The sequence below is a fragment of the Nuphar pumila genome, chromosome 12 (assembly GCF_984573655.1).
Source record: "Nuphar pumila chromosome 12, dmNupPumi1.hap1.1, whole genome shotgun sequence".
Classification (NCBI taxonomy): domain Eukaryota; kingdom Viridiplantae; phylum Streptophyta; class Magnoliopsida; order Nymphaeales; family Nymphaeaceae; genus Nuphar; species Nuphar pumila.
In genome coordinates this window covers 11791365-11804003 of record NC_143260.1, presented here as the reverse complement: position 1 = coordinate 11804003, position 12639 = coordinate 11791365, and the positions used below count along the sequence as shown (strand labels likewise).

General features: G+C 37.6%; 1 protein-coding gene across 2 annotated transcripts in view; it reads right to left on the bottom strand.

Annotated features, from left to right (window-relative positions):
- LOC149819998 (uncharacterized) overlaps positions 1 to 8388 on the bottom strand; it is a 42369-nt gene extending 33981 nt beyond the window's left edge. For both annotated transcript variants that reach the window (XM_089982910.1, XM_089982911.1), the window contains exons 1-2: positions 8190 to 8388; positions 4150 to 4187 (exon numbers count right to left, since the gene is read on the bottom strand). In XM_089982910.1, the coding sequence (XP_089839036.1) occupies positions 4150 to 4187; positions 8190 to 8256 (105 nt within the window). In that variant the 5' untranslated portion in view covers positions 8257 to 8388. The remainder of the gene's footprint in view (positions 1 to 4149; positions 4188 to 8189) is intronic.
- Between the last annotated feature and the right edge of the window lie 4251 nt (positions 8389 to 12639).

Genomic DNA, 12639 nt, shown 5'->3' with positions numbered 1-12639 from the left:
CAGAACACTAATGACATGGAATTTGCTATTGAACACTTGATGCTTAAGATTCATTTTGCATCTTCCATTAATAATGCAACTCTAATGGCATGACTACAGTTCACATTCCCATGTAGAATAGTAAAGCATGCAGCCAAGAAGTTTCTTCCCATGTGGCCTGTAAGGGAAAAAAGAAAGAAACAAGAAACATGCAAGTCACATTGGCAGTAGCAATGGCATACAATGGCACATATAATTGAAATTATATAGGCATAGTTCAACAAGCGCTCTTTCTGCTGCAGCTGAAACAGTAAGCATAAGAAACATCCCATGAACACAAACTACATTAGCTCAGCAATCGGCAATATTTTTTAATGTACTGTCACATATCCAATAAACCATATCAATAGAATAGAAAATGGCTAAAAGTTCATGTGATGTGATGTCGTGAGCAAATATTTTCTGGTGTAATATAGCTATAGAAGTTTTATATCATGTAATGAGAAAAGAAACCTCTTCTGCCAACTCCTTTCCTAGTGTAGTATATCTACTTGTAACAAGTGCGTGCACACGCACACACATGTGCCCGCTCCTGTGTGCATGCAAACCCACCCAGCTACCCATATGCCTGCATGTGCACAAACACACACCAGACAGACACTACACACACATACCTGGGCAGACACACACACACACTGGTCAGAGTACGCATGTGAGTAATTTGCTCATGATACAATAATATATTACTCTAAACCTGTATTAGAGCACCAAAATGATTGGATCAAGATAGCATTAACTCCAATAGAATCTAAAAACATATACATTTTTTTAGCAATTTACAAAAGCTTGATGAAATTACTGCAACATGGCTTACTGATTTGTGCCAATCTTGCATAGACTTAAGAAGTCTGTTTTTATTTCACAAGAGAACTCTAAATTGAATGTATAGAAAAAAAAAATTGTGTGATGCCGACCTGTTTTAGTATAGAATAACACATTAGTATAACATAAGCAAATGCATAGCAATACATGAGCTACCAAAGGGAGCAGTAAGGAATGAATCTCACTCGAAGACAAGGTTATATGCATGGACTCCCAGGCAAGGAGATTGAAGTGATAAAAAGTAGCATGTGAGGTGCATAGCCACAATCATGGGTTTTGGCCAATACAGTTGAAAACCTGAATATGAAGAAACCAATGAAATGTTATCTATTTCATCCAAGTAGGATGACCAGTCTCAGGTTGAATCACCAAGGGACACAATGCTAGCATGGACATGATCAGGAAAACATATGGTTGAGCATACTTAAAAAAAATCTAGAGTCAAGCAGGCAGTAATGTTACGTGTAAAGGGCATGAAACATATTGGAAGTAATAGGTGTGCACTCTAACATGCATCAGCGCATTCAAGTGAAATGGGATGGATCAAAGCAGGTCCATCCATGCATGAATATTTACATGCTTGGTGACGAATGTCTAGGCTACATTTGCCACTAAAGTCCAAAGGAGAAAATGAAGCTGATAAATTATCACTTTTTTACATAGTTTTTTCGAGCATCTATATCATGTCACCAGACATTTAGTCAAAGCTGCACTCTCAAAATAGGATCCTTCGGATTCCAATCCAAAAATATTTTTCACTGTGTTGGTAACTGAATACTGAAAACATAAGCATACAGATGTTCAACCCATCTAAACCTATAAGGCCTACAAATGTTGACGCCATTTCCCAAGATGAAGTATAGGCCTATAGACCACAAGCATGGTTCTACAGCCAGCTTGATCTTGGAGAATTCAAAATAATTTTGTTACATTAAATATGTTTGAACTTATTTCATTATTAATTTCATGATATTAAGCTCAGAACGTCATCATGGTTTTAAAATCTTGCCGATACTGTTCGGATTTCCTTATATTCTGTAAAGGATGAAGTGATATTACAACCACATTAACCTTATGGCCATATTTCCATTTGAAAGCATATTAGATTGAAATGCAAGTTTTCAAGGGTCCAAAAGACAATGGGTGGAAAGCATTTGGCTTAAATTGGCGACTTAAATTTAAATCTCAAAATGTATGCACGGAAGGGCTTAACCCAAGCCAGAACATGAAAGTAAAGAGAGCTTTATGCAAGTTTTGCGAAGATAGACAAAAGCTTCTCATAATCCACCTTCATACACATAAACTCAAGTGATTAGCTGGCCTTGATCCATTCAAACAGAGAGTGCCAAGCCCAAGTAAATTATCCAAACCCACGCACACGGTCACGCATGCACACACACACACACATGAATGTGTGTGCACTCATGCATGAATTTATGTGTGTGTGTGTGTGAAGGGGGGGGGGGGGGGGGGGGGGGGGGGGGGGGGGGAGGTAGGGAGAAGGCAGGAAGGAACTTAAAGGAAATTATTTGTTGAATTATGTATACCACGTTGATGCATGTGCTTGTCTTCAAGTATAGGCAACAATATTGTTATATTTACTAATTCTTATTTGGAAAGTTATGTAAACAAGAATTTTTTTCACTTCTATAAATATAATTTTTTTTTTGAAAAAAAAGTCAAACTATGATGCTGAATCAGTTGTATAAATTTACATATTGATCAGGAGAATTTTCAGATATAACTAAATTTTTACATAATATTTTCCTATATGAAAAATACTGAGCACTTATCCTTTGTGAATTACATACAAAAGATAGTACCCATCTGCTCGATGTATATGGATAGAATCTCATGGGAGCATGGTTCATCTGAAAGTAAGCAAGATAGAACATGAACACATTTTTATGCACAGGCATAAATACAAAGCCATAACTTGACCAAAATAAATGAATCCAGTTATTCCAACACCCCCAAGTAACTCTAAAGCTGCTTTTTCATTTTTTCCTCCTTATTGTTGGAGGAGGGATGTGCTGGGTGGTGATGAAATGAAGTAATCAGCAAACACAAAGAGAGTGCCACGAAGGGCTACAAGAGAGAACAAATACACAAAAACTACTAATGGGTCAAATACAATCTCACAACGGAGACAACCACCAAACACAAATCTCACAAGAGACACAATATAAAAAAATAAAATTTTATAGAACCTCAAATATAATTGGAAAAGCATGTATTACAACATAGAGGACCCTATTTAAAGAGCCAAATAAGAGGAATGGAGACTGAAAAAAAAATAACAGAAAAACAGTAAAATAAAAATGTAAAAAGACTGTGCAGTCCCTACTAGACTGCCCCTATTACAGCAAAGGAAATGACCAAAATAGCCTTGATATATATATATATATATATATATATATATATATATATATATATATATATATATACACACACACACACACACATCCTTACATTAAACATATTTTAACAGGTGAGTGGTGGAGTAGGAAGAGAAGAGCCAAGACAAATGACCAAAAAAGGAGGTACCATAAAACTGAGCAGTTATGGAGAAGAGAGATCACAAAGAAAACAGAAATAAGAACATCTAAACATGGTTTCCCACTCAATTTTCTCTATGATCAAGCCATAGCCAATCTGTTTGACGACATCCAAGAACGTGATAGGCCCAGGTCATAATAGTGCTACATTCAAAATTTTACATCAAATTTCTTCTCAAAGAGGAATTTACATCAAACATGATAACTTCATCCTGATCTCACAACCAGGACAAGACATACTTCCCATTCCAAAATCATTTATAAGATTAAAAGGCATCATCATGATTTTATGTAAAGAATACATGTATACTAGAAACATGTACATTATCACTACATAAACAAACATGAACACGCCCGCAAGACTAGCATTATGTTTTATAAGTGACTAGACCCTTGGGAATAAAATTAAAGCCTTCCGATGACTATAGACATTACAACAACAACAACAACGCCTTCATCCCAAAACAATTGGGGTCGGCGATATGAACCAAAAAAGAAAATCATTCTGGGTCTTCCACATGAATCCTTCTCCTCCAATCATTTCTATTCAATGCCATGTCCTCTGTGAGGTTCAAAGCATTCATATCCTTTCCTATCACCTCCATCCATGTCTTCCTAGGCCTACCCCGACCTCTTTTAATAAATAACTACAGACATTACAAAGGCAAAAAGAAAAGAATTAATAACTAGTCACCAAATCAAGGTGCCTTCAGAATATAAAATGGCATACCTTCCTAAAGCTACGAGGTCGTGCAGAGGTACCAGCAACTGAAAGTTTGAAAAAGAAAAACAAAACTGAACATCAGGTGAACTACAGTGCAATTTGCATATTCCATACTAAAACAGATCGTATCATAAAGAACAAACAATCTAGCTTAAGAAACCAAGTTTTGGTATAAAATAGGAAGTAAGTGAAACAAGATTGTTACTCCAATATTTCAAATGAATTAACGTGGTCACATCCAATATGACACACAAACATATGCTGATATGATAACCATGAGCAACACATTTCTATTGTATGAGCACGTAGAATCTTCAAGAACTCAGAAGAATTACCAATCATATTGGCATGCAATATCATAATCATTTCTGACAAGTACACCGTAAGGCATGAGAAGTATGGAAACATGCTCGTCCAGACAAGGTAAAAGACAGTATACAAGGAGCATAGACAGTGTGGAGTTAACACCTAAATCTTTTGAAAGTGTTTGTTTGCAAGACAAAGATGGCTGACTCACCTAACCTAGTAGCTTGTAATCGCTCTCAAGTAGAAGTGTCATCACTCCATTCTTTTCCTTTCATTGTATTTGTTTCAGATCCTTGTTGGGCCCATTTTGCATGCAACAATCATGTGTACTGATACTGATAATCAATTAAATTAAGAAATTTTCTAAGACAGATGGCAAGGCATGGAAATATCTGACATTTCATCACTTTGAGATTAAAAGACTCATTCTTCCTGCCTTAGTTGCATTCTAAAACTTTCCCTCCCTGGTTTTTCCAAAATGAAAAGGGTTTAGGTAAATTATGATGCCTTAGATTCAAAATACAAAAAGTTGCAGACTATTTTGAAGGAACTATTTTATAACTAAAATATCTCAGAAAAAACATCAACAAAGTACTTCAAAAATTCGCAGAAGGAATTGGATGAAAGATAATCTAGTAATCTATCACTTCACAAATTGTTAGTTTTTCTTGCCATCATCCCCCTCCCCCTCCTTCATCCACATCCCAATGGAACTCTCACTCAGGTCACAACACAATAAACAGAATTAGAAGGACATAAACTCGCAGTCAAAGCATCCTTGCATACATAGATGAAAATATCAAATCTCATTTGATGTCAGACACAATTACAATAAAGAGATGGAATTCCTCCCCTAAATGACATCTCCTATAGGCATCCAAATATCATCTCAGATTCCATCCTTCTATAATTCCTTTACCCAACTTATATGAAATTCCACTACAGACTCAATTACAAGCAAGAAATAGAATAGTCCGCCTAGTTCAAATGAGGTTGAGAATTGTAGTAAGGGTTACGTTAGTGATGCCACTCAAAATAGCCTCCTTTTGTATATCTTCTGATGCACGTGTTGCTTACATGATTTAACAAACTTACATTGTTTGATTGCACCTTATATGAATAAGCATGAACATTGACAACTGAGTCAATTTGCTCACTTGCTTTAATGAATTCACATTGTTTTATTTTTATACGAAACAAGCCCAAACAGTGACAACTGAGTCAATTAGCCAAGACCAATGCCTGCTAAGTCTCCCATCATGGATTTTGACCTACGGTCAGATATTCATCCCTTGGGTATTTCTCTCAAGTCTCAAACTATATTGAGCTCTCATATTCCATTCAGCATGCATTCAACTGTCATTTCAGCAATAAATAAAATAGATGCTCAAAAAATTGGAGTGGACTTTACTGGCTGGTTTCATTGGTTGAGTAAGAAGAAATAAGTTCCATTTTGTCTTTGCTAGTCTAGGAAGTTGTGGAGTTTGCTTTGCTCATTTTTCTTTGTCAGTGCTTTCACCCAAGGTTGCCAAACTAGGAAGCGAAAGTAGGAAACGATACGGAAAGCAGAAGTGAGGCATTTTGAAATTTATAGGAAGCGGGAAGCGAACTATCAATTTGAAAGCGAAATATAAATAAAAAATAAAGCAATATGGTAAGTGAATAGGAATCGAACAAGAAGCAAATAAAACCTAAAATAAAATTGATTATTCTTATATTTCATGATTTTTCAATAAAAGAGTTAAATTTTTGTTAAAATCTAACAATGATGGTTACCAATTTAGAGAAAGTACATGGGAAATGAGTGAAAGTGTGAGAGGAAATACATGAAAAACATGAAAAGAAACGTGAGAAAAGCATATAGGAAACATATACCATGTATGTGGGAAGCATAGAAGAAGTGTGGGGGAATCAAGATTCCCATGATGTTTCGGAAGCGAGGAGTATCGCGCTTCCGAAGCGAGTTTTCGGGAAGCGCGCTTCCCAACTACCTAAGAAGCTTTCGGTAACTCTGCTTTCACCACCCACAACTCAGATAAGTTGCTGCTTGATCCATTGTAAAGCAGCCACGACTTGTTTGTGGAGATAAAAAGTTACAGCTGATTCAGCATCATAGCCAAAAATCATTCAAGTCTGTGGCATCATGGTCAAGAACCATTCATGTGGTGAATGCACCAACATATCCAAGTAGGTGAATCTATTGTATATAAGTCATTGTGATTTTAAAAATAGAACTGCAATCATGCAACAATATTTTTCAGTCAGGCACCCCTACAAGTTCAGTCAATAGTCCTATTTTCCCAAACACAAGATTCTGGCAACCACTGATCAGAAATACCACTGGTGAAAAACAATAAGGAGTTTATACCCCTAACCTCAGATGAAGCTTGAGGAATGAGGATGTAAATTCAATGAGGGGATTCATAGGCCCCATAAACTCAAATATTGAGGATAACTGGATTCTTTGAACTGAGAATATCTACTTGAGCATAATAAAACAAGAACTGGAACCATAGCCACCCAAAAGCTGGCAGGGCTAACCTGATAAATTCATATCAAGCCCAGGTTCAACCTATGAAACCTTTTTTATTGCAAGAGAATCCAGCCAAAGAAACAGCTGTCCACATCACCTCACTTCAGCCCCTTGATATCAACTAGTTTGTTCTTCATAATCATCTATATGTTCACAGGCATCCTCTTCGTTGTTTGATTTTCTTCTCTCATTTCAAGTATTTCACTATTTCCCAACCTTTCAAATGCAGAAGTTTGAAAGAAAAAATGCAACTTCTATAGGCCCCTAAAACGAACACCTCCAATTGTGAACCATGAACACGATCAAGCAGTCATACCAAGACCACAAAAATGTTTCTGACATTCACACAATCGACCCTGGGCACATTTGAATTATGACACTGTACAATCCGTTGTGCTGGAGTCTGGAAAAGCTATTTAAATGTCAGATTAAAACTGCCTTTGAACGATGCATCTTTGGTAGGTATCGAATACTGCACTCGCAGAAGAAGTCTAATAGATGGAAACAAGATTCCTTACATAATTCTAGCTACATAACTTTATATTGATATCTTGATGGCTACACCCTCGCAATAGATCCTTACTAAGTCTACAACACATACTAGTATCCCACAATATCCGGAAGACGAAAAGCAAAAAAATAAAAAGGGAGCACCACAAGTAACTAATGCACCATCATACACATTGACAAAATATACAGCTCCATTAACCCATCATGGAGCTGATCAAATCATAAAAACACCAACCAATTGCAAACAGAGTGCACTCCAATCGCTTTCTTCAGAAAGTACGAAACATAACAATGATCCAACAGAATTCATCAAAGGCACATCCACGAATATGAACCGCAAATAAACATAACAACGACGAGACTACTCACTTGAACAGTAAAGACATCAAAAGAACTCATTGTACTCTAAGGCATCAATCAGGGGCCCTAGATATCAAAGAAGAAGATCACCGGAATCAATTTATCGCCATCACAACCAACCACGAATTTATTACCCAAAACGCAAATCAACCTACATAAATTGATCTAATTCCGTACGAATCACTGTTTTACAACACATAAATATTTGGAATCATTCCTTTCAAAGACCATGTGAGTGTGTGGGTTTCTTGTCAAACAAGGACGGTTTTCTCCAGGTAAAGACTTTTCCGAAGTAGCTTCAAAAATCCAAACAAAGTAAAAGAGAGAAAGGACTCACGCATTTCCTCGGGAGTAGAGAAATGCCTCCGACCTGTGGGCTTGCCTTTGAACTTCCCCCTCCCCATCTCTCTCCCTCAAACACAACCCTACCAGAAGGCGAGAGAGAGACAGAGACTCAATCTCAACCCAACCCCCTCTTGGCCTCTTTCCTTTTCTGGTCTCTCTCTCTCTCTCTCTCTCCCCTCTTCTTCTCTTTTATCAAGTTACAGAGCGTCAGAGACTACTTCTCTCTCTCTCTCTCTCTCAAACTCAAACTCCCTCTTTTAATTCTATGAAGATCTATTGCCTGCCGTTAGAGTCGATGGTGGTATTGACGGTGCTAGCCTTTTGACTTTCATCTATTCACAACAACGCCACAGAACGATTGGGGGAAGAAAACGGGTCATATCATGGTTGATCCGGATTTGGATCCGAATGTCGAAATGTGAGTAGAGATGCATACGGGAGCCGAGAATGTAAACTAGTGTACAGGCTCGTCTCGAGCTCGGCCCGAGCCTGTTGGTGTTCAGGCTCGGCTCATGGCCGGGCTCGGTCCGGGCTCTGAGAGAGAAATGGGGTTGGGGATGGGTCTGAAGACTCTGAACCATGTTGCTGGGTGGCGATTGTAGCCACCAACATCTTCTCCCTCTACCACCTCTTCTCCCCCCTTCCCGCCTTTGTCCCCGACCACCTCTTTCGAGAGCTCGCCACCATCCGAGCCATCATCACCCATCTCGCTCGTCGCTGCTCCTCCTCCACCATAAAATTGATCAAATATGGAGAGAGGAGGAGGGGTCATAGGGATTCCGAGAGAGGAGGAGGAGTCATAGGGATTCCGAGAGAGGAAGGGAGGGTCAAGAGAGATGGGAGGGGCTAGAGAGAGCGAGGATGAGAAGGGGAGGGATGGGCTCAGGAGAGAGAGAGAGATGGGGGGCTTGCGAGAGAAAAAAAGAGATGGGAGAGAGAGGAAGGGGCTCGAGAGAGATGTGTCGGTCTTATTTTTTATATAATTAATATATATTACATAAAATACGAGCTAAGCTTTATCGAGCTCGGTAGGCCGATCAAGCTCAGCTTGTTTGCTCGACAGAGCCTCGAGCATGGCTCATTTATGCGATGAGCTGAGTTGAGCCCGAACCATCTTGGTTCGTTGTGCATCCCGTAAGTATTGAGTCCTAATTAGGGGTGACAATGGGTCCAGTTTCACCCATACCAAACCTTATATGGGCAAGGTTTGGTTACAAAAAAAAGGTCCAACTCTCGCACCCAAAGGGTCCGATTAATATGTGAACCCGAGTATGTTCTATAGAATTTCGTACCAGAACCGGGTCTTACCCAAGTTTCCATTAAGATTCATTATTTTTCAATGTAAAAGAGATAACAAAAATATTATTTTATAGGTTATGGATGGGGTATGGTTTTCTTTATAGTGGACCCGATCAAGCCTGGGTTTGGACCCACTACCCGCACCTCAAAGTCAGAACCAGGTTGAAAGCCACTGGATTTGAACCAGATCCCACCCGTTGGCACCCATAGCTAGGGGTGGGCATTGGGCTGGCCTGATCCAGTTTAGAGCTTGGCCCATCGGGCTTTAACTGTGGCCCAGCCCATTTACTAACGGGATGGGATTTGGTCCGGTTCTTAACAGGTTCGGGTTTGAAGAGCAGCCCATGACCCTGCCCAATGGGTCAATGTACAGCAGGTCGGGGCCGGCCTGGCCCAGAAACCCAACTAATTAGGTAAATAATAAATAATTAGCAAGTTCGAATGTACTCAACTAATTATCTTTTTAGTTTTCATAAAATTAATGCAACTAATTAGGTAAATAATAATAGTTACCAAGTTACTATACAACTAATACTTTTTTTTATTATTAAAAATTAATAAATAGCTAGATGGGCTGGCCCGGTAGCCCATTGGGCCGACCCAGACCCGGCCCACATATAGAATGGGCCAGGTTTCGGCCCCGACGGACTAAACCCTGACCCAAACCCGGCCCATGGCAAGCTGAGTCGGCTTGGCCCGTTGCCCACCCCTTACGTGCATTGAACTAGGCTAGCCCTAATGCGGATCCAAATTCGGTTTAGGTATGAAAAAGCAAAGTTGAATGATGATACAAATCTATATGTTGATAAAAGATCTTCTGGTAAAAAGGTTGGGACCAGGGGGCTTACGTTCCAAAACACAAGGGAAAAGAACCTGCATGCTGATTGGTTCAATCTAAATTAAAGGGCATCCACAAAAGAATTTGATTCCAGCCAAAAGATTTTGATGTTTGAATTTTGTGAAAATGTTGGCTATATTCTTTAGTCAAAACTCATTGACAAGGTTTTTGTTTGATCAATTTGATCGCACGGGTACATTCAACATGGTCCGTTTAATAGGGTGCATTTTTTATTGAACGCTTTTGATGTAAATACATGATTATCTCAATCATGAAATTTTAAGACATTGTGGCCATTGAATTTTGAAGCTTAAAACAAAATATATTTACACAATGTGCTTGAACAATCTAAAACATGTTTTTGACTGGACAAAGCATATAGATTATATCCATAGAGTTTGATTTATAAAAAAAAATTAATGAAATGTGATGGAACAAGGTGTTTCTACTTAGAGGGTATAGTACAATGAAGGGTAGATAATACTTTCGGGAAATGATCATACTGTATGGGTAATTTGACATGTTTTCCAAAATACCATACAATTTTTGACGTTCCCCTCATGTCCAAAATCACTAATATCTAGATTTAAAATAATATTTTTACACTTCGCACATGCGAACTTCCTCTTAAATGTGACTTTTTTTCTAAAATAGTTTTTGTTCTCAAATTTGTATTTTTTTAATGACATCAAAAACTTATGTTTTTATAATCGTTGAAAAGCTGAGATACAATACTATAACTTTCATGTTTTGAGTCAGAACCGAAAACACTTCTAAGGCTTTCATTTCTGAGTTTCAAAACCATAATAGAAACATGCTCTACAGACTAGAATAACTGAATAATCTTTTATAAGATATTTTGATCCAAAAAATAAAGGATACTAAAAAAACATAAAAAATTACACAAAAATATCTTTCTAGCAACACATTATTCACTAAAAATTGATGAACGGGCACTAAGATACAACCCCAATAGTGTTCTTAAAACAAGAGATAAACAAGAGTGAATATGCCTTTTTGTCAGTTCTATGCTAATTTTCGACTATCAATACTAGAAATCTGAAAAAACTAAAAAGATGAAAGAGATAGATCAGAACGTTAGATTTTCATTGCCACAAAAATCACCTTGATCTTATGAGCGATTCAGAAAAAACAACCTCTAAAAGATAGATCATTTCTGCTAAACATGGGAACAATGAACAATAAATACGAAGATGAGGAAGTCTACATAAAATATGTGTAGACTTGAAGAAGCCCCATAAAATATAGGCATACTTAAGGAAGTTCGTATAAAATATATGCAAACTTAATAAAGTTCGCATAAAATATATGCAAACTTCATTTTGTTCGAGTTTGACAAGACATTCGCAAATATTATTACGCCAACTTCGTGAAGTCCGCAAAAAAAATGTGCATACTTCACTTTAAGTAGGAGTTTGTGACACTCGATGAACAGAGTGATATTTTGTGTGAACTTCATGAGTTTCGCATATGCAAAGGGTAAAAAAGATATTCCAAAGCTGGTTATTTATGATTTTGGACATGAAAAAATATCAAAAATTGTAAGACATTTCGAAAAACATGTCAAATTATCCGTACAGTACAATCATTTACTGCAATATTTTTCTTAAAAAATATCCAAAAATAATAACATTTACAACTATAAATAAAGAAACATACCAACAAAATATTAATAAAACAAAAGACTCGATTATGATTGTGATAGTATTATGATAAAATTACAACATTAAAAAGTTGATGTAGAGAATTTATCTTCAATTTATGCATTAATGTTTTTTTATATTTATACTGAGAAACCACATTCAGGATCGGAGACCTATTGCACAGGCTTTGCTAGACGTACTTACAATTTCAGTCCGTTATAAAATATAGGTGATATTTTATGGCATGGCTCAACAATTTGGGTTATATCATTGATTCTCTTGTTAGGAGATGTTTAGCCTTCGTTCTTAAGTGCATTGAACTAGAATGATTCCTGAATGTACTCAAATTTCTTTCCCCACCAAGCATGAACTAGTTCAAACCTGATGCCAGGTGAAGAGTAGATCTAGGATTGCTGAGACTGATCCAGGTATGCTTGATGCAACTCCGATGGAAGATGACATGCCCAATTTTTTGGTGGACTCTATTACGAATCAAGAATCCAATCGAGGTGAGGTCTCTCTTTAGAGGTTTGTGTGAAGCACGAGACGACGACAGAGGCCTGCCTATAGCTCATCGCCCTAGCCTACATTTCTTGGGGTCAAGAGAATGGTCCAATCGGATAAGATCCGAAAGCCCATAT